Source organism: Tenrec ecaudatus, chromosome 1, assembly GCF_050624435.1.
Source record: "Tenrec ecaudatus isolate mTenEca1 chromosome 1, mTenEca1.hap1, whole genome shotgun sequence".
Taxonomy (NCBI): domain Eukaryota; kingdom Metazoa; phylum Chordata; class Mammalia; order Afrosoricida; family Tenrecidae; genus Tenrec; species Tenrec ecaudatus.
The window spans coordinates 218,826,772-218,852,225 of record NC_134530.1 but is presented as its reverse complement, the minus strand read 5'-3'; the positions used below and the strand labels follow the sequence as shown (position 1 = coordinate 218,852,225).

At 56.3% G+C, this 25,454-nt stretch overlaps 1 protein-coding gene across 1 annotated transcript in view; it reads right to left on the bottom strand.

The window, feature by feature from the left end:
* The window catches only part of PKP1 (plakophilin 1), a 42,608-nt gene extending 17,452 nt beyond the window's left edge, over positions 1–25,156 (bottom strand). Inside the window, exons 1-2 of the mRNA XM_075540528.1 lie at positions 24,955–25,156; positions 15,076–15,179 (exon numbers count right to left, since the gene is read on the bottom strand). Of these exons, the coding sequence (XP_075396643.1) occupies positions 15,076–15,179; positions 24,955–25,156 (306 nt within the window). The remainder of the gene's footprint in view (positions 1–15,075; positions 15,180–24,954) is intronic.
* Positions 25,157–25,454: the final 298 nt, after the last annotated feature.

The window sequence follows — 25,454 nt, the reverse complement described above, 5'->3', positions numbered from 1 at the left end:
AGCGCATGGTGCTTTGACCCCATTTTGTGTGCTCCCACCCCTGCAAGACAGCCCTCTATCCCTGGTCCTCCTCAGGTCAGGAAACTTTCAGAGGCCAAGCCCCTCACTTTATAGACAAGGAAACTGACCGCAAGGCTGACTAGCCCATCCCCACCGGGGAATAATGTGCCTCCCCAAGAAGCAAGGACGAAACTGCCTTCCTGGGGGGTCATTATGCTCAGCAAAGTTGGCCCATCTTATTCAGCCAGACACCGGGATAAAGGGGGAAAGTCAAGGAAGATCTCTTGCATATTCCCAAGGCGTTGACCGGGAGGCTGTGGGGTGGGGACGGGAGGGGGAGTAGCATAAAATAAAGAAGAGAGAGACAAAAACACATACACACACACGTGTGTGCATACACACTCTAGTAGCATCCTCCTAAGGTAAGCGTTTTGATGGGACAAGCCTTATTTTTCCCGTCCCGTCATGTTTAAAGAAGCTAATAACACACATCACATGTTGTGCTCTAGATAATAAAATAAGCTAACAACAACAGCAAAGGAGAGTAACATCAGCCCAAGGTCCTGGGCCTCAAAGAATCCCAAACACCAGCCAGTTCTGAAGCCCTTTCGAGTCCCAGCCAATCTGCTGTCGCTGTCCCCCGGGGGAAGGCAAAGCCTGGATGTGCCTTCCCTTCTGGGCTCCCTATGACTGCACTTCATGTTCCCACACCGTCCTGCTGCTCCCATGACTGTGGCCCTGGCTCTCAAGATGGCACCACTGGCAGCTCTGCCAACTCGCGCCCAGCCCTGGGGTGCGGGCCCCTGCCCTGAGATACCACCATGGCAACCTTCCACAGACACAGCTCGCATCAGCCAGGCCTTGCTTGAGAGCTGCAGGCTCTGGCTAGGATGTGCCCGTCAGGCTCATTGGACTGGGCCGCACCCTGCCTCCAGTCATCTCCTCCCCTCCTCGACACACCCCTCCATGCTCCACCCCACTCACGACATCACCCCTGCTCAGGCTCTTCCCCACCCTGTGTGGCGTGGCTGCCAGGCTCTTCTGAAACCCTCCGTGCCTTCAAAGCCTCTTCTCAAATCTGTCATCTCCCCAAGGCCTGCAGCTCTTTCTACAGATGCCAAAGGCGCCCTGCGCAGGAGTCCTTCCCACTCACACCCGGTGCCCCCTGGTCTCAGCTGCTCCCCACAGCTGCTAATACAAGGCTCTGCTGTCCCCCAAGCTCTCCGGCGCCCAGATGGTCTTTACTGTGCTGTGGACAGGGCCAGGCTCACAGCACGTGTGTATTGACCGTGGTGTTGGCCCGTGCCCTGGGAATTGGGGCTGGGGGTCCCCTCAGCCTCGGTGAGCACAGGGGTGCTGTCATGAACTGAGAAGGCTTTGGGGGAGGCCCAGGGTTCCAGACAGGGTGGGCCAGGCTCTGACAGTGGCACAGGATGGGGTCACCCTGTGCTGACCCAGGAGGCGCCAGAAGGTTCTATCCCCGCTCTTGCGGCCCAGACAGAAGCCGCCTTGCTCTCTGGGAGCTGGCAATGCACTGGGCAGGCCAAGATGAAAAGACTGTCGGTGTCCCCAGCTATTAGCCCATTTGAAACCAAGCTTCTGCCAGCAAGGTGGGGCCTGCCAAACCGGCTCTCCTGCAGGGCACACCCTGCTCTCCCTGCCCACCACACCCCGGCACAGCGACCAACAGGGCCTGCGCCAACAACATGCATCTCCCAACATCCTTCTCATGGTTGGAGAGGGCTCTCCTGAGAGGGGGCAGCTCCTCAAGGACTGCTTCCATGAGCCATGTCCTCTGCTCCTGCCATCGCCCCCACTCGATGCCCAGTTGAGGGGGCTCTATGGGCAGTAGGACTTTGGCAGCTGGCAGCCGCCTTGTGGGGGCTGAGTAGAATTGAGTGGTCACATGGCGGCAAGGGGGCACCCCCGTGTGGCCTGTGGAGAGCGGGGGCAGCTCTGCTCTGGGCTCTCCAGGGGTCTGAAGACAGCAGGTCAGCTCCCATCCAGGGCTCCCAGCAGGCACTGAACATTCTCTAGGAGTCAGGGTAGCTGCTTACTCGGCAGTCTGAGTCGGCGTGGGAGCTGCTAGGCCTGAGTCACCAAGGATGGGGCTCCAGCAGCCGCAGGAGGGCCCTGCCCCCTGCCTCTCGCTGACTAGAGGAGGGGCTCCCGCCCTGGGCTGGCACACTGCTCCCCCATCACTCAGAAGATGGCGCCTGCACAATAAGCGGTGGAGCGAGGTGGTGATGGGCGTGCCTGACTGGGGAGTCCTCCAGGGCAGGGAAGGGCAGCAGCCATTTTCCATCACCCGCACTCTGAGACCAGCAGGGACGACTTGAGAAAGAGCCCAGCTAGAAGTCACTTGATAGACCTTTGTGACCTGCAGGACCAGGCGGGTGGGCGGCAAGACCCCCGTCCCCTTTGCTGAGAAGAGACAGGAAATCTGAACGAGCTCGGTGACTGGGCTGAAGCGTTTTATCAGCAGGGTCTTTAAAATGTTGAGACAAGAGTTTGACTGACCATTCTGACAGATGTGGCTTATCATGGTTGGTGCCCCTTGTGGCTGATAGTGTCCAGCAGCACTGAGACATGGGTGGGGATAATTCAGAATAAATGTTCTATGGCCTCTGGAGAGCTGACACCTAAGTTAAAAAGTGAGTGTAAAACTTAGGGCGCTGGCTTGGGAGGGTGAGAGGTCATGAGTCTGGGGTGAGAGGGACGCCGGCGCCCACAGAGAGTGGCAGGCCCTGTGCACCCAGGCCTGGTGCCCAGTCACAGCAGGAATCAGACCTGGAGCTTGGAGCCCAAGAGGACAACATGTCTGCCTTCCAGGAGCTCCGTGTTCTGAGGCCCCAGCTTAGGGCTTTGAAATCCCACTGCCCCCGGGACAACATAGATAGAGCTCATCCCGGGAAGGATAGGGAAGGGCCTTACCAAAGGCCCTCAGAACACACAAGCAGAACTCAGTGACCCTCTGGGACAGGGCAGGAATCCCCTGCAGGTTTCTGAGACTGTAACTTATGGGAGTAGAAAACCCTGTCTTTCTCCTAGTGGTTTTGAACAGCTGACTTTGGGCATCGCAGCCCAATGCCTAACCACTATGCCTCCATAGTTACACACTCCCAATGTGAAGTAATTCCTGGAATCTTGGAGGATGAGCCAAATCTGGAAGGCCATATTTACAGGGTGGGAGGAACCCACTGCACCAAGCATCCCACTCTGTGCCGGGGCATCTGAGAAGGAGGCTCCTGCGCCCGAGTTGTGCTCATGCCCATGGCCGTGGCCGTGGCTGTGCCCCGAGTCAGGAAGTGCTTCCTGGCCCTAAGAAGGTGTTGTTCTGTCAGCTGTCTTCAAGCTGCCTCCAATTCCCGGCGAGCATGGACTACAGGGCAGAGGGCTCCACAGGGTCTTCAAGGCCCTGATGCTGAAAAGCAGGGTGCCAGGACTTAGTTCCAAGGTGCCTCTGGGTGGGTTTGAACTCCCAACTTTCTGGTTAGCTGTCAAACATCCTGAGGAACACATGCTTCCTTGGCCCACACAAAACAAGAGTGCCTTGAAAACACCCAGAGGTAAAATAAAGTCCTCCTGCTGATTAACCAAGAATGTCACAGAAGGGCTGGGACAGTTGACTGGGCCCTCCAGCACGTGGGTGACAGATGCCCCCTTTGGAAGATAATGTGTGTGCACGTGTACACACACACACACACACATTTCCACATGCACTCTCCAGCTGCCTGCATGGGGGCCCATTTACTCAGCTCGGGGGGATCCAGGTAAAGAAGACCTTTGGACGTTTCTGGATCATCTCTTGAGAATACGTTAGTGGAACACAGCGCTTCCCCATTCCTTCTCTCGTTGGAGCCTCACAGAGCCCCTGTGGTTGCTGGTAGAGGCCATGAGCCACGCTGGGTCTGACTGGGTCTGACCTCCAGTGGAACCGAATGAAGCGCTGCCCGTCCTGTGCCAGCCTCGAAGTTACTGGTATCCCCTATCCTGCTGCCGAGGCCATAGTGTCCGTCCACCTTGTGCAGGGCCTTCCTCTTCTTCACTGCCCCTCCACTTTACCAAGCATGATGTCCTTCTCCAGGGACGGGTCTCTGCTGACAGCATGTCCAGAGTGGGTGACAGGACTCCTTAGCCCCCAACTAGGTCAGCACATGCATTCCCTCACCAAGCGTATTAAGCTCAGAGAACGCTAGGCTTGGTCAAGGTCGCACACTAAGGAGTGGTAGGCTCTGAAACAGGACTTGGGTCTCCTTCCCCGGCCCAGTGTTAGCCCTCTAAGCTACTCTGTCCCCAGAGTCCAGTGATACCTGGGCAGCCCAGTAGCAAAGACCCTCTGCTGCTAGGGGGCCCCTCCTGGGGCCTTGACGCTGCTCCAGGAAGTTCACCGCCACCTCTGGCCCTGATTTCTAGAAGGCCTCTCTCGCCTGCCAAGGATTCCAGGTATAAGGGTCGCTTGCCCCCTCTCATGGCTGGTTATAGGAAGTCTAGCAAGTTCCTCTGTGGAGACGTTGAAGAAGAATGAAGCTGCCCAGCGGCATAAGCCAACTCTTCTGCGCTGAACACCTTCCCCCTCAAGGGGTGCCTGGACAACGAGGCCATGTGGCCAGCACCACCGAGCAAGGGACGGCACAGAAGATGGACTATCGTTGATCCCCTTCCAAAAGCATCTTGCTCACAGAGTTGGACTGAGGACACAGGGAGTCACGCTGAGGGCTGGGAACTGAGGACAATGAATCAAGTCTTGCTAAGGGGCTTCGTGCATAAAGGCCTGTGCTGGGCAGCTCTGCTCCAAGCCTTGGGGCCATGGTGGGAGGCCAGAGGAGACAGGAGAGCTGGCCCTGACCTCTCTCCACATCCCTCCCATTCTGTCCACAGCCCTATGAGGTCTCCTGGTTAGGGACAGCGTGATGTGTGAAACGGGTCGTGACCCTTTCTGGGGCAGCCTCGCAGAACTGGGCAAGCCACAGGCACGGGTTCGGTGCGGAGAAGGAGGCAGTCAGAAATAGCGCTCCTTTGAAAGACGGCAACCATTCAGCCAGGTGTGACTGGTCACCTGGGTGAGGGAAGGGGCCCCCTTTGTCACCGTATTTCCCTGGCAACGGGCCTCAGACAGCAGTGGCCCGTGGGCCAGACCCTCACTTTCTTGCCATGTGGCACCTCCCCTTGCCATTTTGATGACCAGCCGGCGTCAGTCTCGTTTGCTGTATGTTGCGGTATGTTTCTCTCCGACCAAGGGCCCTTCCCAACCAAAGAGAACAGCCCACGCTCCCTGCCAGGTAAAAGTCGCCAGCTGGAAGGAGAACGTGTTTTGTTTCAAAAGTCGGGGTGATTTGTCTTCCTTCTTGGCAGGGCTGCCTTAGGCATTTCGAACCTACAAGCCACTCCCCAGGACAGACATAAGGTTGTCTGCCCCTATTAAGATTGGCACGAAGGGCTAGGGAACCTTTTTCCTGCCAAGGGCCATTGGATATTTATAACAGCATCTGTGTGGGCCATCCTGATCACACGTCTAATGAACTCGCCTCTAATGGGACGGTTGCCCTGGTGGCGGAGTGGTTATGCATCGGGCTGCTCATCTGCGGTCCGGCAGTTCAAAACTCACAGCCACCCTTCAGGAGAAAGAGGAGGCTCTCTCCTCCTGGGAACAGTCCCAGTCTCGGGAGCTCACAGGGAGCCCACCCGTCTGGCAGCATCTCCAGGAGAGGGAGCATACTCGGTGCCATTGAGTGGTTTGGGGTTTAACATGATGGTTGGAACTGCTTCTCTGGCGAGGCCGGTACTGACAGCTTCCCAGGCCTTCTATAGCCCTCGGACTGGGCATTCCCCGCCCCAGATTTACAGTCTAGGGAGCCCCGCGTAGGGCCGCTGTGAGTCAGAGTAGACTGCAGGGCAGTGCAGTGGGGTTTGCATTCTGTTGATCATTACGTTTTGAACATTATGATTAGCCTTCATCTACCGCAAGTTGTGCGCGTGTGATTGGAGTGAGTGATGCAACGTTTCCTCTCGACAGACGCGCATCACAGTGAAGAGGATCTCTAGGGCAAAGTGGAAATAATTGTCTGCATGCTGACTTCATTGAAGCGCTGGCAGAGAGAGAGAGGACTGGGCCTGGGACCTGGTCAGGGGGCCGTCGGCCAGTGTGATGCAGCCAGGTCAGCAGGAGCACCGGGCAAGGGGTCAGCGGCCGGCTTCCTGTGCTGCTCCTCCCACAGACGAGCTGTGAGGCCTTGGCCTAGTCATTTCCGAGCTTCAGGGTCCTCTACTACCAAGCGACCTGTAAAGCCACCCCCCCTCTGGGCTCTGCAATTGCTGGAAGTCACAGCCACTTTTCAACCCCCCTCGGCTGCAGAGCAACGGCCACCTGCCACACCTCTGTCTCCGCCCAGGCCAGGCTCTTGTCCTCCCTCCGTGTGGGGCCAGGGGGTGATGCAGATTTGCTCCTCTCTCTGGGAGCCTCTCTCCCACAGTCTCTACCTGCCCCCTCCTCCGCCCTCTCTCCCACCAGAGCTGATTGTGTTTTTCAGCTGAGCTTGCTCTGGGGCAGGAGGTCTCTGCAGAGACACGCCGGGGCCCTGGGGCGCCATGCTCAGCCTCTCCCTGGCAAGGGTGGGGGCGGCTCTTCCCACCCACCTGGGAAAGGCTGCAGTCTTTGTCTCGCTGAGGTCACTCAGTGACAAACCAGGGCAGAGCTACCTGAAGACCCACCCAGGACTCTGTTGGGATGGCCCTTCTTTCTGCCCCCCACTTCCTGTCCTCTGTGGCACATTGAGCAGATCCCAGCTCCCGATGCTCCCTGCCTTTCTGGGATCCTCCCCGCTCTCCACTCTGTTGTCACTCCCCAAGCGCATGGCTCTGGCTCCATTCTCCCAGATCCACCTGGGAGGTTCTGGGCAAGTCCCTACAGCAGAGTGGCAGGCGGTACCTGGCTGACAGGCGGCGCTTGCCGTGACGGCCGGGCCCAGTGGAGCAAAGGCAACAGGAGCACTCTGTGTGGGGTTCACACGCTGCACTAATTCGAGGGCTTAGTGAGCGTTAGGCTGAAGATGGGAGTCCTTCCCTTGGGAGAGCCCGTTGAAGACAGCCGCCCAAGCGTCCGCCTGCCCGCTCGCTCATCCAGAACCCAAGGGCCCGTCCCCTAGCCTCCAGGGCTTCAGGACCAGGGCTTCCAAGATCGCCTGGTCCCAACCCTTCATTTAAATACGAGGAAACCGAGGCCTGGAGAAGCTGGCACTCTCTTGTGCCACCAAACCCGGCATGTAATGACCTCCTCTCTCATGCTCTGATTTCATCTGCCCATTGCTGCCAACTCGAGTGCAAGGCTTTCAAAGATGTACTGGTGGAGCAGATTTGTTTTTGTCACCCATGCTCATACGCACATGTGCAGCACACACACGCACACACATGACCAGGATGTTCATCCGGATGAGAATGAACTCACTGCCATCGAGCCAATACTGACTCATGGTGACCCTAGAAGGACAGAGTAGAATGGCCTAGAGGAATTTCCAGAGACTAGAATTCTTTCAGGGAGTAGAAAGCCCATCTTTCTCACGTGGAAAGGCTGGTGGATTTGAACTGCTGACCTTGTGGTCTGCAGCCCAACTCAGAACCCACTACCCACTTCCTTGACACCTTCTCTCTAAACTTCCAGCGGCTGTATTTTGGATACATGTGCGAAAACTCACTTGCGTCAAGTCCAGTCCAGCCCTCAGTGACCCTACAGGACAGGGCAGAACTGCCCTGCTGGGCTTCTGAGAGGGCACCTCTTTACAGGAGTGAAAAGTCTCGTCTTTCTCCCACGGAGCAGCTGATGATTTTGAACTGCCGACACGTAACCACGAGGCAACCACGGCTCCTACATGTGTGACGTGATGTGGGCATTACCCGCTCGCAGAAGGACATCGGGATGGAAGAAGCTGAGCCCGTGCCTGGCCAAGCCTTCCCTTCCCCACTGCAGCATCTACAGTAATGAGACCAGTGTGCTCAGTGGAGACGGGCGAAGAATGACGCCAGCCGACGGCACAACCTAGCATCTCTGGAGAGGGGAATTCCACCCTGTGGACCCCAGAGAGAGGTCCCACTGGTGACTGTGTACTGGACTGGCAAAGCCTGATGTGCCTGGTGCCACCAACTGTCCAGTCGCCACACTGTGTCCATGGGCCACAGTGAACTTGGCCTCCTGAGAATCTGCATGACCAGGGCAATACCTAGGAGTCCCTGGCTTCTTCTGGGTCGGCAGAAAGGCCCAGGGTGCTCCCTCAGCTCAGAGAGGTGTTCTGGGCTCTGGCCTCCTGGGAACTGGCTGCAGAGGCCCAGGGGTCTCTCAGGACCCCTGGACCTGCCACAGGAAACTGAATGAGGCTCTTTGTGAACAGGAAGCACAGGTTCCTGTCAAACCACAGCCTCAGGCCTGGGACTACTTCTCATCTGTTCCCCAGTCTCCCCTCTGCCTCCTTTCCGACCCGCTCCTGCTTAGCTCTCCCTGGACATGAGCATGCGTCCCTGGTTCCCTCGGCTGGATGTCACGCTCACCCCTAGAGGGTTTTATTTCCGGAACCTCACTCTCCTGCTTGGCAAGCCTGAGGCGCTGACGTGGGAGGGGGCATTTCTCTGACTTCTCATTTCCATGCCTAGAATCCAGGAGGTCAGAGCAGGGAGGAGACCCTCCGAGTCACCATGTCACCGGTTGGCCTTGCTGATGACAAGCCCAATGCCCAGCAGGGAGAGGTCCTACAAGGCTCATCCGGGCAGAGTTGTAAAATCCTCCCTCCCAGGCCAGGGCTCCTACCTTCCGCTACCTTCTCTGAACTAGGAAAGGCCTCTGATCTACTCTAGCCTCAGGCAGGAGACAGGGCCCCAGGGTGCGTGGAGGGGCTGCAATGGGCCAAGCAAGGGAAGGCATGCACTAGAAGGCAGCTGCTTTGAGTCTGCTCCCCTGCTGAGAGGCGACAGGCAACAAATGCAGAGCCATGCTGATGGCCGGCAGCTTGCGAAGGCAGGCTTCCCCCAGGGAACCCTTCGGTGCCTAGCTGGTTTGCCTGTGGAGTTGGTCTTCTGTGAAGTTGAGATGCAGCCCCAGCAGCAGCCATGTGTCTGAGACAACAGGCTGCTCTGCTCCAAGGCCCAGTGGGGTGTGGGCCATGGGGATCAAGGGCGTGTTCTCCTGAGCTGGCTTTTGCTCGGCTCATGCACCTCCATTCTCCTCCAGGAGGCACATTCTACTCCTCAGCAAGCAGGATCCTTGCCTCTTCATGTTGTCTAAGAGTCCGTGGCACTGCAGGACCCTCCTATCTCCCAGGGCTGGGTGGGGGAGTGAGTCAGAGGCTGGCAGCAGGGACACTGATTTGGCAAACACCCCGGATACTCCCTCTCAGAGCAGAACCTGCAGCAGCTTGGGTTGAGGGGCCTGTGTCCACTCTATCTTTCCCTCGCCCAAGCGTTTCCTGAAAAGGCAGGTGCCTTGCAGGCATTGCCAATGGTTTGTGCACCTGGAACGAAACTGGGCCGAGGGAGAGGAGCTGGGCTCTAAGTCCAGGTGGTGACCAGGCAGACCTCTTTGCCAGGCCTCCAATGCCCACTCTGTAAAGCTAAAGGAAACTAGAGCCACCCGACTTGCCACCCAGTCAGAAGGAGAATTGACTAGTACTTTGTTGGAGGGGCTCTGGTGGAAAGGGAGGTGCCACCGCCATGCTCTGCGCGCCTGCAGCCCAGGTCTCAGCCAGAGGAGCTGCCCTGGCCCAGGGCGACTGCCACACAGGGAGGGGAAAAGTGAGCCCCTGTGCATATCCGTGGCTAGGACACACACAGTCCACCTGTCTCCGTCATGAGTGTGAAGACCATGGAGAATCGAGAGGTGGAAGCTATGGTCCGGCCTTCCCATTGCCGGTCAAATCCTGGACTCTCCTGCTTGCTCCCCACTGCCACTCAGGCAGGCAGCAGCCACCCAGTTCAGAGATGGGGAAACATCACTAATCAAGACACAGATCTGGGATTTGGACCTGAGGTTCCTGGCCAAAGTTCAGGGCTTGGTCTGTCACCCCTGGCTCTCTGGGAAGTGCCCCTGATACCCGTGGAGTCATGAAGATGGTCTCTTTCTGCTGTCTCTCTCTGGCACCTCCTGGCAGTGCCTGGCCCAGAAGCTGTGGATGCTCAGTGCGGATGTTCCATCAGTGTGGCTCATGGCGCCCAAGGCTGAGCCACCCACCCGCAGGGCACTCTGCTTGGATTGCCCAACCCCTAAGGGGACTGGAAGCAGCCTGGTCTTCTCATGTGTAAAAGGTGCTCCTCCTCAATGTCCCCCGCAAGCTCTCCATGAGACACTGTAATGGAACGATCAATTACAGGCTTAGCAGCTCTCTAAGGGCAACTGAGGGGGCAGGAGAAAGATGGCCTGGTGCAAAGTCCACATATGGAGCCCATAACAAGACAAACCAAGACAGAAGCAGAATCCTCTTGGGGGATTCTCACCTTCAGGAGAGCAGACAGCCATGCGATATGGAACATTCCCAGGAAATTGAACCTGCCGTTCAGTTCAGCTTCTTTAGGACAGCCGTTCTCAACCTGTGGGCCGTGACCCCTTTGGGGGGGGGGGTGAGTGACCCTTTCATAGGGGTCGCCTGATTCATAACAGTAGCAAAATGACAGAGATGAAGTATCAACGACAATAATTTTATGGTTGGGGGTGGGGGAGGAGTCTCCACCACATGAGGAACTGTCTTCAAGGGTTGCCGCATTAGGAAGGTTGAGAACCATTGGTTTAGGACAAATCCAGGTAAGAAAATCCTACTTTCAGCTTTGGAATCAAAGCGCTGTGCCTTCCCCCAAGTCCTGCTCTCTATCTCCTCTTCCTGGTCTTTAGGTGACCAACAGAAAGGTGCTCAGGGCCCATTGCAAAGCTCCCTAAGTGAGGTCAACATGCCTCCCTGTTTCCACCAGAGATGGGGCCGCCTGCAGTAATTCTGCAGAGCCTCTAGCCTGAGGGGTCTTGTTTTCATTCTAGGGAATGAATAGGTAGATACTCTGACCTTGGGTGGCCAGATTTATCGAACAAAAATGCAGGTCACCCCGTCCAATTTGAATTTCAGATAAACGACACATCATTTTTAGTTTCAGTATGCTGAAAACACGCCAAATTTAAATGTATTTTATCTGCTAAGCCTACCTGGATCCCCAGAAAGGCTTACAGCTGGAGGAACTCAGGTTGAGTCTAGGAAGGAAAAAATGAGTCTTCCCTTCCATCTCTTAGGAGCAGGGCTGATTTCCCCAAAGAGGGAGTAGGCCTGCCGGTGAGGGAGAAGGGCAGAAGGCGAGGGAAAGTTAGTGGGTTCAAAGACAAGGGTCATTTCCACAGATGCAGTGTTAACCTGTCGAGCCTGCAGAAGATGCAGTGACCTAGGCACACCTACTGGAGTAATGAGAACAAAACACATTGGGTTAGGAATTAGGAGGCCAAGGTTCTAGTCCAGTGGGCCATCAACCAGCTGAGCTCTGATGAGCCGCCGATCTTTGGGCCTGAGTTTCTTCCACTGTGAATTGTCCTTTGGGGGCTATCATATTGCACAACATTAGTGCTCAGAGCAGGAGCAACACAGATGAGTTTGTTTGTGGAAATGGGCCGAGGGGTTGAAGACTGCCCCACCTCTCATGGCTCCATTCTCTTAGGGCTCCGGCCCCCCCATGCTGCCACCCAAGGGTGCAGGTCTCCCAAGGAAGAGGAAGCAGGAGTGGCTGGTCGAAAGAGGATCTTCTTTGAATCAATAGTCTTTTTCTTAAAGCCTCTCTGTTTGTTTGGTTTTTTTTGTAAGACTGATTTTGTTGAAAGTTCTGTTCTGGTTTTTAATGATAAGATTAACTCTTTAGATTCAATTTTCCTAATCTGTCATCTACGTGACCATCACCTCTAAATATATGTTTTTGTTTTGCGTTTTAAGAACTTTGGAGGGACATTTGACTCCTGGTATCCGAAGTACAAGCCTCGAACCACACGACTGCTTTTTAAACATTTAAAAACCATGCTTTTGGACTCGCCTGCCGATCCATTCCATATTCAAATAGAATCTATCCTTCACAGCGATACATCCACATCACCTGAGAGTGAGTTTGATATTTGGAACCAAAGTGAAGTCTGAGGAGAGCGTAAGGCCATTTATGGTCAAAGGAGAGTCACAACAATGAAGCCACGGCTCCTCTCGTGACACTGACTGGGATCCATTGAAAGGTATTCGAGGCTCTTGCAAAGCTTTGAGCCAACGGCCGCGTTGGTGCAATCCTCTCGCACAGCCATGAAGGTCTGCCTTCCACTCCTCGGCTGACCTCGGTGCTTCCCCAGCTTGGTCAGGAATTCATGGAGGACAGGGATAGAGGGTACTCCTTTGGGTGTCCACAGCACCCAGCTACTCAGCTCGGGGCCACACCCACCCAAGGGATTGCTCAAGACACCGAGAGAACATACACTCTCAACAGAACGTGGCCCTTCACGGGGGAAGCAGTTCCTGGGAACCTGCTGACGATGCGTGTGCCGATGATGCTTGCGCCGACGGGTCACACCCTCCTTCCCCTCACGCTCCCTGCCCTCTGCCACCATGTTGGCTTAGCCAGAGGGGAAGAAATACAGGGGTGCTGTGCCAATTGTACCACCCATGGGAAATCCCAGAGGCGAAGCATTATCTCACCCCCCTCTGCAGGTCCCTGATGCTTCTGTGGCTCCCATGCTCCCTGAGTCTGGACCCTGTTTGGGTTTGCCCAGTCCACAGTTGACTACATGTCTGGCTCTAAGATCAATTATTCCATTTCCTCCCTCCCTGGCCCCCTCCTGCAAATCCCCCTGTGCTCCACTCCTCCCTGTTCCCATCGCCTCTCCTGAACTGAGAGGAGACAGGACGTGCCTCGGCAGCTACCTTGCCGTGAGTCATGTCTGAAGTCCCGCCAGGGAGGAGGGCTGGGTCGAGGTTGGGGGGGGGACGGGGGGAGGAAAGGGATTTTCACTGGTTGTCAGAAACTGGGCACCGGAAAGATTAGGCGTGGGGTGGGGGGCAGGTTGGGAGCATTATAGACTGATGAGATAGCTGAGGATTGAGTTCATCAACCAGGAGCAGAATGCGTCTTTCCCCAGAGTCCCCTGATAGCTCCTGGTCATGCACTTCATGGGCAAGAGCCACACGGCGCCCCCGTGATCACAGGGCACGGTCAACAGGACACGTGTGAACCCGGTAGCATTGAAGGCATGGCCCGCATCATTGTTTCCATTTTGCATGGAGAAAACTGAAGCCCAGAGAGGTGAAGAGGTTTTTTGGGTAAAGTCACAGGGAACCGGGCCTAGAACTCAAGCCTTCCAACCCCTGACTCAGTCTGATAACTCCTGGAGAGGCGCCCAACTTTGGTGTTTTCGGCCATGTGTTCCGACAGCCGGGGCCTGTCTTCCTTGCGTCTGAACATTGCATCACTACGTGACCTCCTGAGTCCATGAGGTTGCCACCTTGTGTGTCAAAGCCCTTTATTCCCAGCTGTGTCTGATCAGCCAACTTAATGGCTCCATGCATTGTATTTATGCGGCATTGAGGTTAGCCACTGGCATGACATGAAGGGGCAGGGGGGGAGGGGAGAGAAGGAGGGAGGTCCATTTGCAGCAAACCTAGTTAACTCCTTCCCTTTAGTCTTCTACCAATAACAAGTAAGCCAGATGGAACCTCCCAAATGAGCCCCAACAAGACCTCGGGAAGGAAGGAGTCAAGCTAATGACACAAGGGCACCTGACCCATAAACCATCTATCCTCTTCTGCCCGGGGCCCCGGATGCTTTAACAATCAGGGTGACATTGATGAGCAACGCTGGCTCAAAGCACATGTCACGGAAAGGAGCTGTGCCCAACTTCCCCGTGCAGAGGCGGTCGTTGTCCTGATCCTTATCCGCACCATGTCTTACAGGTCTCTCAAAGGGACCCCCAGGAGCTAATGGGCATCAGGGAAGAGGAAGTCTTAGAACTGGGGATGGTGAGAAACTCCTCATACCATCAAGCCTCACAGCCTTGCTTCACAGGAGAAAACCCAACTGCCCTGGCTTCTCAGGCTGCGTAAAGAGCACCGAGCACAATGCTTGGCCCAGAATTAGGGCTCGGCAAATACTTGTTCAACCAGCAGGTGGATAGGTTGAGGGAACAGGCTGAGATAACATCAAAAGATAGTAATAGCAGGATCTAGTCATCTCTATCCATTTACATCGGGACTGCTATGCACCGGGCTTTTTCTATGCGCGTCATCTCGTGTGATCCAGAAGGAACCCCAACAGGTCGACTTTGTAATATCTACTTCACTAGTCGCAAAACCGGGCACCCAGTGTTGCAGTCACCTTGCCCACGAGCCCGAATCTGAACCCAGGTCTGCTTGACTCTCAGACTCTTGCAAGTTCCGCTCCAGCTGGCAGGAGGCACTGAAGTGGGCTTGCTTTCTTGGTCTCAGAGGACCCTCTAGCACAGCAGTTCTCAACCTGTGGGTCTCGACCACTTTGGGGGTCAAACAACCCTTTCACAGGGGTCGCCCGATTCATAACAGTAGCAAAATGACAGTGAAGTAGCAATGAAAACAATTTTATGGTTGGGGGGTCGCCACCACAAGAGGGACTGTCTGAAAGGGTCACAGCAATGAGGAAGGTTGAGAACCACTGAACTAGTACATAGTACAGAGGGCCCACCTTCAGGAATCCCCTAGAAACATCTCAGCCGGTCTACAAATAAGATATCAACATGTCAAGCTTTTCTTTTATCTGTGATCAAGTAAGACACGTTGGAGAAAGAATTTTAAAAACGCGTGCCCTTGAAGTTTTTCCCTGTTCCTTTTTCTAAAACGCTTTCCTTGGAGACATTCAGAAAGATCCAACCACCCCTAATGCAAGGTTGTAATAAGAGTCACCGATGAACCAACAGTTGAGTCACCGGCCTTACCAGAATTGGTGACCCCCTGCTTCGCAGGCCAGAGCAGCCCCTTCCCACCTCCGGCACTCTCCTTAGGACCCAGGAGCTCCACGCTCATCCCTCCCACGGGTAGTTCAAGTCTTTTCAAGGGAAGGGGTCCTTACCGGATATCCCCAGGAGCCATTTCCTGCTTGGAACTTGGAGTAGTAGGTGCTCCTGTTGGTGGTCCCGTAGTTGTAATTGTCAGACAGGCCATCGTACATAGAACCTGGTGGGCAAAGGAAGGGGGTTAGGAGGGCAATGGGCATGCTCTTCACCACCCTTCCTGCCCAGGGGTCACCTCTGCATCCCCACGGAGGAGACCCATCTGTGCTCCTGGAGAGGATGTCTTCAGGAAGCACCTCCAGCCAATTGCCACCTCCTCCACAGCCAGTCCGGCGCTGGAGACTGCTCCAGAGACAACTCTGAGAGTCGGGGCCATCCCTTCCCGGGCCCTGATGGCTGCCTTGGCAGTCTAGTCCGGTCGACACCCACCAGCAGGGAGCTGGCTCTGAGGGCCTTCAAGCACCACTCTTCCATTCCAAGGAATCACAACTCCGCGCTCCACAAACAGAAGCTTCCCAGCCGGGAAAGCCAAGCAGGAGCTCAACATCCCAGGTGCCCTGAGCAGGGTGACTGGCTGGTCCCAGCCTGCGTCGTCGGGCAGGAAGGACTCAGCCCGGCCCCCACGAGCGACCAGATAACTTTCCACCCCCTCCTCCGTCTCCCAGATGCTCTGGCTGGCAAAAGGGGGAGCAGTGACCAACCTCAAAGAGCCTCCGTGAGGATTAATTAATGTTTGCAGTGTTTGCAGACCCACAAATGACAGGCTCCAAGGGAGGACAGAGTGTCATTAGGGTTATTAGCAGCAAAGGGGCCTTGAATTACAGAAAGCAGAGTTGCATTTGGGGCTTCTGGTGGGGCCATCCCCCTTTCTCCTTCACTGGGTGTCTTCTTCACTGGGGGAGAATGGACCGCCCCATCTCCAGGCAGGCTGGCCTGCTCTCTGCCCTTGCAGGGTCTCCAGGACCTCCAGGACTCCACTCGCGCTGTCCCTGTGCGACCTGCCTCCCTCCCTGGCCACAGCCGTATAATCTCACCCATCTTTCCAAGCCAAGCTCCAGACCTCACCCCTCCAGGAAGCCTTTTCTGAGCGGTCCTGCCCAAGGCAATCTCTTCTCCCTCCACACACATACTCTCCTACTGGCTGTACTGCAAGTCACATCCTGCCTGGTGTCCCTGTCCCTCAGCGGTGCCACAGACTCCTCAGTGGGCAGGGCAGCTCTCTGTGATTTGGACACCTGAGCAAGGCCTGCCCCTCACCAGGCCCTCTGGTTAAATGATGGCCTCTGAGAATGACATAAGTTCTGATGGGAGCCGGGTGGCGCAGTGGTTTATGCATTGGGCTGCAGGCCACAAACTCAGCAGTTCGAAGCCACCAGCTGTGTACCAAGCGCCTCTTCTTGGAGACACGTGCACTTGGCTGGAACCCACACACACTCCTTGGTTTGGTTTCTGTTGTAGTTTCCATTCTCTGAAGCCGTGTGCATTACATTGGCATGTGTTCCATGGGGTTTCCGACAGCTGAGTTTTCAGAGGTGGATTTTTTTCCTCTGGGTAGGCTTGACCTGCCAACCTTTCGGTTAGCCAACAGTGGGCTAGCTATTTGGGTCTTGATCAGTAGAAGTCTCTTAAGTGATGGGAGACTTCATCTAGGAAGAAGAGGGGCTGATGGTGATCTCGGCCGGCTACGTCAGTCCCTCCTTCCACCTGCCAGGTTCTATCTTCTCCGGACCCACTGCCAGGGAGCTGGTTCCGTCCATGACAAGCCCGTACAGAGTCCCGAGGCTGTAGATCATTACAGGAGCACATGGTCTCTTCATGCCTCTGCTGAATCGCTCACCGACCTTGGGTTTAGCAGCTCAGCACCAGCCGGCAGCATCTGAATGGAGTCTGCAGGGACTCTCAGGAAGAGCAAAAGGGGAGCTTTGCAATGAGGCAGACATTCCTGTTGGGGCCTCCTCGTCTTCCCATCCCTTACAAGGCAGAGTACTGCCCCTGACCCTCCCACCAGGGGGCACTAACTGAGCCTTGCGGCAGCTCCTAAGCAGTAGCAGCAAGAACTTGCCCCTGGGAGAGCAAAGAGGTTGAAGATGGTCCTGACTGGCACCTCTCTGGGCCTCAGCTTCCACTTCTGTAAAGAGGGGAGCCGGCCTCACATGAAGCTTCAATGTCCCACGGTGATGTGCCTATGATGGCCCGTGTCGGACCTCACCCGGAGAGCGTGACTTCCCTTCTCCAGAGCTCGGGGCTCTGCTCACTGGGAAGAAGGACCCACTTCAAAGACTTCCCCATGGTCTGTTTGCTGCCTCTCTTGGGGTCATCAGAGGGCTGATGGCCCTGATCCCTGGGGGAGGAAAACCCTCTGCCCCGGCTGGGCCGCTCTCAAAGCTCCAGGAGGGACTTTGTTTGAGGGGACAGCCCGATACTGCCCATGTGGCCCCTGAGCCCCTGACTTCTACTCCAAGCTCCTGTGGAGTGAGGATGTCTATGACACTCCCAGCTTCAAAGGCTGCCCCTCTGGAGAGGCTCCCCTCCCCAGGAGAGGACAGGAGGCAATCTCAGGCCAGGACCCCCCAGAACCAGCTCTCAGGGGAAGCCCCATCAGGGCCCTGGGCTACTGGCAGCCAGCTCCACGCTCCCCACTGCCATCTTGCCCGCGTCAACCATCTCCCCAGCACTTGGCAGGCCCAAGCTTGCTTGCTTCTCACTCAGTGAGCAGATGGTTCTCACCAAAGGGAACGCATGGGTCAGCCAGAAGATTCTGGATGGAAAATCGGGGGTGGTGACAGACAAAGAGCTCCATACAACCCAGGGGAGGCCTCCTGCTGGGAGAAGCACCCACCCCCACCCCCGGCCTCACCCCTTCTGAGAGGGAATCTGTCTGCTGTGCACCCCCGCGACCCCCCCACGCCTCCCTGGCGGTCAGCCAACTGAAGCAACTCCTTTCCCTCCTCCCTCCCATCCCCTCATCTTCCTGTGCTGGTGATGGACTATCTTCCCATGAAGGTAGGGTGGACAAGGTGACCTTGATAATGCTTAGCATTCTAAAAGTCAGTTCCTATTTCCCTGGGGGTGGGGCAAGGCTTCTGGGCTCTTCCAGGCAAGCCATGGGAGGCCATTGCTAAGCTCCATCTGTGTGTGGGGGGAGGGGCGGTCAGGCAGTCCCACAGCTCCTCAATCTGCCCTGTGAGGCCGCCTCACACCAGCCAGCACAGTTCCTCTGGCAGATGGGACGCTGCACCTGGTGCTGGTGGGAGGGATCCAAGGACAGGACATACCTGTGGTCACACCGTGCTGGTGCCGTGCAGTCAAGGGGAGCAGGGGAGTTCGAAAACAATCCCTCATTCACAACACTGCCCCACATTCCCCTCTCCCTACCCTGGGGTGTCTGGCTGGTAGGTAACACCTCTGGAAATCAAGTTCAAAGGCAAGAAAATGGCGCTTCTCGATGAGCGTGACTGGGATATGTCTGAAGGCTCCCACCGTTGCCATTGGCCCTGTGACCTCTCTAGAATATACTTTTTCGAGGATGCCTCCTTGGTCCACCCCCACCCCCCACCGTGGCTAGTCCTCTCCTTCTGGGGCAGGGTAAGTGCCAGGTGCTTGGGGCATCCTCTCTTGGGATCTGGGGCACAGTGTTCCGTTCTCAGGCTGAGACTGGGCTGAACTAGCCTGAGCTGGCCCTTTGTGCTGGTCAGCTCCTGTCTGCTGTCCATCCTATGGTAAAGGTTCGTGGATGCTTGGAGAGAGGCTGAGTTCCCCCCTGAATTACTTACAGAAGGGGATCTGAATTCAATGCCACCAGTTTCCACACCCCACCCCCGAACCAGGGAAGAGCGAGCAGCTCCAGAACGGTCCAAGGCCACTGCTGTGAGGAGGCTTCTCGGCCCAAAAGGCGATGTCAGGGTCGGGGGTGGGGGGGCAGGGGAACTGTAGTCCCCAGATGACACCGCAGAGTCACCCCACCCTCCCACTCAAGTATCTGCCTCAGCACTGTCCTTCCCAGACAGCCCCTACACTGTGCATAAAGAGACAGTGGCTTCAATCCAGGGCAGTCAATGTGTGCATCCTCCTAAGGGGGTGGGGTGGGCTTGCTCTCCCTCTGAACCCCCAGGTCAAAGGCCAGATGTCTAAGAGAGTCTAGGGCTTTCCTTCTATGCCAGCGGAACTGGTCACTCTGTCCGCACAGCATGTCCCACTTGATGCCCATGTCTCATGCCCCCAAACCAGACCCGGGAGCGTGTCTCAGGAAGTGCCCCACTGCTCCCTTGGGTATCCCAGACTCTGTGGCAAGCCTCCTCGCCAACCACGGCTGCGCAGGTGGAGGCAGCTCCTGCGTTGTGCTGTGTGGAGCCCTCCCTCCGACGGGGACGGGCAAACCCTGGCCAGGGTGACTCACCCTCTCCCACCTCCAAGCTCCCAAACAGGTCACACCCACCGCACCTGAAACATTCCTTCTCTTCTTCCCAGCCAAGCCCTCTCTCTACATTCAAACCTTACACAAAAACCAGCTTCTCCCGGCGCGGGCCCCACCCAAGCCCTCCAGCAGAATCACCACTGTCAGCACTCTGCCCAAGTACTGTGGTTACACGGGGCGGGCACTCTGGCTGCTCACAGGGTGATGTGTATGTCTTCTCTCTCCCTTTCTGTGTGTGTGTGTGTGTGTGTGTGTGTGTGTGTGTGTGCGAGAGGCCTGCAAAAGTGTATGGAAAAACTCCATTATCTTTTAATTCCATTTCCCCTTAAACTTCTTGAAACCCCTTATAGGCTCATGTACCTTTCTTTCAGAGAGTAGGGCCTGGGTCTTCCCAGTGGGATTGGGAACTCCCTGCAGCAAAGGGTTCTCTGCTTCCCCGAGATCCTTAACTTACTCCTCACATCACTGGGAAAGTGCTCAGGACAGTGCCCACCTGGTCAGTGGACTGTCCACAGGGACAAAGGTCATCTGAAGTGGCCCCCACCTCCTGCCCTCACAAATCCCTCCCTGGGGCTAGTCTGAAGGATCGTTTGCACTGCACGTTGCTCTGAATGTTGCCGAATGCACCCTCCGTAAGGCGGTCTCACTTCTCGCTCCTTCTGCAATTGAATAGCTCCCACCTGTACCTCAGCGTGGAAGCTGAGGGTCTTTCTGCTTTGAAACGCCTTCTCCTTCACCTGCTGCGAAACCTCTCCCACTCACGTACCCAGGAAGGCTAGGCCTATAGCTGGAGGCATTTAAATGAGATATCAAGAAGAGCAGCGAGGGAAGATGCTTCGGAGACAAACTCCTCCTGAGCTTTCCAAAACTGGGCAGAAATTCTGTCTGTGGGATGGATCAGGCGCCTCAGGGAAAGAGAATGACAGACATCCCTCCCATTCTCACTGCCCTCACCTGCTGGGGACACTGTGGACACACCACCCTGATTCTGAAGCTTTCCTGAGCTTGGAAGGGCAGGGAGTTCAATACAGCCTCAGCGGGCACGTTGATGTGGTTCTCGCCCGGCCCCTGGGCACAGGTACAGAACAGGAATGTCGCTCTCTCCTCTTCCTCACCAGAACCCGCTCCTTCTGCCACCAGCTCTGCTGGGACGTGTTTAAGTCCAGCTCTGCCCAAATCCTACTCCTTCCTGGTGATCTGCTTGTGGCCACCGGTCAACCTAAGGATTGGGTAGGAGTGGGTCACTGTGGGCCTGAATGAAACAGTCATATGACCAGGGGTCCAGGGTTAAAAACAGTCACTGCCAACTACTGTCTGTGTGTGTGTGTGTGTGTGTGTGACATACAGAGAGCGAGACAGCGCATGTCAGTTTGTAGAGGTACTCTCCAAGTTAGACTATGTATGAGTGTGGGATGGGGGCTAGAACAGTATACTTCTAGAACTTTGCTAAATAGTAGTCCTGATGCCCAGATAGTCCTCCAGCCTGTATGAATTAAATCAGAGCCTCTAGGGGCGGGACTCAGGCATTAGCATTTTGTAAAAACCCCAGGTAATTCTCATGCGCAGCCAAGTTTTCAGACAGCAAATCAGAAGGTTTGGTTTGGGTTTGGCTAGAAAGTTGCCAAGAGAGAAAAGCTAGAGCGATCTGTCTTGAGGGGAGGAGGCTTTTGCCAGTCAGTCCTGTAACTGCAGGTTTGGACAAATGGTTTGAAGAGACAGCGACTTACAGACTCTATTCTCACGTCGGGTTAACCATTTCCAGGACGATTTAACTCAACATCCCTGCAGAGACCCTGGGAAAGGCAGAGACCTGCTCCAGGTCACACGCCGGCTGTGGCAGGCCCAGCCTGGGCTCCTGCCACAGCCCAAGCTTCAGGTGGTGTGTGTGTGTGTGTGTGTGTGTGTGTGTGTGTGTGTGTGTCTTATACCAGGGATGAATTTCACAGCAGGATACCTAGCAAGCTTCCATGTGATTTTATTCAAACACCACACACCTTCTAGGCTTCCCCCCCCCCCCCACACACACACCTCCTGTGCAGGAGTCCAGCCCTGAGTGTTCAAACCAAGAACAATTGGCTTATTGATATTTACAATTTGGGGTGTGTGGGGAAGAGGAATGTCTATTGTTATCTTCTTTTCCATCTCCACCAACGAGCTGAGCAGCGGGAGTCGGATCCAGGGAACACAGCATTTGCTCTGAAATACGCTGGAGAGTCAGCATTTTTGCATGTGTTGGAACAGGCCAACGGGTATTTTGCCTAAAGCCCCCAGCTTCCAGCCAAGATACATTGTAAAGAAACCAGAATTGGTCCATTTGGAGCCTAATTAGTATGCTGTGGTGCTGGCACAAAAGGAAAGCACAAACACAGACACACCGAACAATCTCCTCCTCCTCAGTGCTCCGTCCAGAGAAAGCAAACAGCAGGGACCTGCGCTCAGGACAACCTTCAAGGGCTGAGGGAGAGCAGAGTTTTCAGTCTGGTAGCACAGCCAAACACAGGCACCCAGGAGCCAGCCAAGGTGGGAGGGAGGACGCCTGAGTGCCACAGAGGGGAGGCTGTGCCCAGCCTGGCCACATATGGGCTCCAGGAACCATGGAAGGGGAGGCAGGTGCCTCCCTCAGCCCACGGTTAGCTCTCCAACTCTGGTCTCTGGCCAGAGGAGCAGAGGCTTGGTCAGTTTAAGTGGGAAATGCTCCTGAGAATAAAAGGAGGTTGGTGGCCTCTGGGTCGTCTGAGCTGGCAGGGAGCTCCTGGTGTGTTTGGGTTCCCCTAGACTGTGAAGTAACCCGACCAAGGGAGCTTATCGCGTTGAACTGTGTGTTAGGTGTGTGCTCCCGCAAATGGCGGTGGAGGGAATTTGGGATTGGATTAGATGAGGTCTGCAGTTAACCTTTTGGAGGGATTTTGGAGAAGGCTTCCCTTAGGGGCTGGATAAGTGGTGTGCCAAGGCACAAACCCCATCAGCAGCCTTGGGAGGGGCTTGTTCAGCCTCAGGGAGGTCAGCTTCCCTCAAGGGTCTCTGCTGAGCATCCAAGCCTCCCTCACCTTCCTCTCTGCCTCACACACAGCCTGACTTTCCCTGGGGAGAAAAGCCCCCAGCCAGACACCCTGATGCCCTCAGAACATTAATACTTAGGGCTGCCTCACTGTCCTGCGCTGGTTCAGAAGACAACAGCTCTGGCAAGGAGGACTCAGGAATAGATGGGCTCTCTCTCCCAGGGCTGGGGATAGCCCTTGCTTTACAGGGGACAGGAGCAGCAGACACCCTGCCAGGCAGCCAAGGGGCTGTACCTGGTCATCTTTAGGACAGGGCTTCTTCTCTAGTTGGGTGGGAGGTATTTTCCCAGAGATGAATGGGATTCAGGGAGTCTAAAAGGATTAAAGAGCCCAGGGATAGCAGCTCTCAACTCTGTGGGGGAGTTGAATGGAGAGTTTGAGTCTGTCCAGGGATGGTCTTTCCACAGCGCCCAAAACTGGAGGAGCTCGAAGGGGCCCAAAACTGGAGGAGCTCGAAGGGACGGGGCCCAAGACGAAGGAGAGCGAGAGAGCTGGCTAGGTAAAGGCAGCCTTGGAGTCATACAAGGGACGGACGCTTGGGCGGTTCTGATGGGGAGTGAGGACTAGGGAATCAGATGGAAACGAAGCCAGATAAACCAGAAACACCAGCTCCAAGTGGCCGAACCACCTCTCCCAGCTAGAATGCCGCTGGAAACCTGGCTCCCTTTGGGCACCTCCCCAGAAGCTGAAGGGAGAGGGTGCACACTTGCAGGGGGAGTCCCTGGAGAGTGCCATTTCTAGAGAGGTAGGCACCGGCCATGAACGGGGTGAGGCATCAGCAAGGTTGAGAACCACTGTTGTAGAGAGATGTTATCCTCAAACACCAAGGCCCCAAAGAGAGCGCCCCATAAGGACCGAGGCTTTGTCAATACCTCAATGGGTGGGGCCAAGAAAGGGCATGTGAAGGGCCTCTGAGCCAGGCTGAGCCTTTTCTGGAGCTGCAAGGCTGAGGCTCAGGCTGAGGATGGAATGGGAGTGAGGGGTCAGGTCAGGCTTGTTCAGGGAAGAGAGGAGGTTGGCTTGACCCGTGTGCTGGGTTATGGCCAGCTATGGGGCACTTACTATGCCAAACCGACTTCCAAAAACGGCTTGTAAGCAGCTTCCAAGGCACAGCTTGAAAGAGAAGGAGGCAAATGTTCTGGAGCTGACCCCTTGGGCGGAAATCTGGGGAGAGTGTCGAGGCGGCAGGAAAGACAGCACACACACACACACACCTCCTCACTACTCCAGTGCCATCATTTCTCCCCGGGGCATTGCTCAATGAACACACCTGGTTGACCTGCACTGTTGGGCACCCACGGAACCGCCCCAAGAAGTTGAAATCGACTCACCGGCGTCTAACAACCACACTGTAGTCGGCTCAGATGCCTTATCTGAACTTTACTCAATTCAGCAGAAACAAGTAATAGAATGCTAACAGTCAAATGATGACACACAATTTAAAAATAAATGTTAAAAAAAAGGCTCACTAATGTATCAACGTACCTGGCCTAAAAGCTGCCCCACAAATCCCCTTGCTGGGCTCTGTGCCTCCCTGCTTTAGTTGGCGGTTCCCATCTCTTTCTCTCAGCCACTCCTAGTCTGGGGCTCTTGGTGCCCACGAGGGTGCCACCCAGGAGACTGAGGCCCATACCCAGATGGGGAAAGTGCCCCTGGCCTCACTGGGATTCCCATCCCTGCCAGCCCCATTTCCTACTCTCTGTCCAGGACCCTACTCCTGCTTTAAGCTGGGTAGAGCAAGGGAATCGGTGGGGAGGGGGTTTCTGTGTCGGCCACCCAGGAAGAAATGGAGCCCCCACCCTCAGGGAGCGCGCATGCCCTATCAGGACGTGACAACCTGACTGGCCCCCTCCCGGGCGAGGTTGCCCCTGATGTGCCTTAGCGCGCACCAGAGCCTGTACCAGCTCGTCACTGCTTCGTGCCACAAGACCTCGCTTGGGTCCGCACTCGGGCAACCCCTCGCTACTCCACGCCGCCACGAAGAGGCCCCAGCGAACCTGGGATCCCGCCCGACTGAGGGCGCTTTAGACCGCGAAGCCCAGAGCGGGAGAGGGAGGAGGCGCGCAACTTCAGCCCGCTCTGGCGCCAGAGGCACTGTCCATCGCGGCACCGGCCTCTCTTTCTTCTCCTCTTCCTTCTCCGCCGCCTCCCTCCCCCGGAGATTTGGGGGGAGGGCGGCGTAGGAAAGAAAGTGGTCCAGGCCCCAAGACCATCGTTGCAGGAACCGCCCTCCCGCCCCCCATCCTCCGGCAAGCTGGAGAGCCACCCACCCACCCGGGGTGGAGCGGAGGGGCTGGTCCGGCCGCGCTCCTCTGGGACTGAAGGAGCCGGGGCGAGCGCTCTGCGGCTGGGCGGGCATCGCCTGGGCCACCTGCAGCCGGGCGCGGAGCGGTGCGCACGCCTCTGGCCCCAGCGCGCGGGTGGAGCGCTCCGCTGGGCCAGGCGGGCGCGCCGCCTTTCTTTACCTCGGTTGGAGTAGCTCAAGGTGGACGATTGCGACGACTTGGGCTTCTGCCGCTTGACGGTCATCATCACCTGCTCCTGCACGCGCTGTCTGCCCGACGTGCCCGTCTTCATCTTCTGGTCCGACGGCAAAGCCAGTGTGGAGTTGTCCTGGTCCTGGAAGCATTCGTACGCCAAGGCAGTCTTGAGCGGCGCGTGGTTCATGGTGGCGGGAGGCGTGCGGGCCAGGCCTGGCGGAGCGGAGCGGCGCAGAGGTGCGGGGCGGCGGGCGCGGCGGGCGGGCGGGCGGGCTGGCGCGTCGGGCTCTTGTGGCGCTCAGCAGCGGCTCCCTATGGCCATAGAATGAGTGGTCGGGCAGCTGTTCCTGGAAGCCTCCACCCTGGCTCGTCCCTCTCCTGGCACTGGCGAGGCCCGCCCTCTGTCAGACTGGATATACCACCCCTGCCTGCCTGCGCCACCCACTCCACCGCAGCGCGCCGCCGCCGCCGCTCAGACGCGGAGC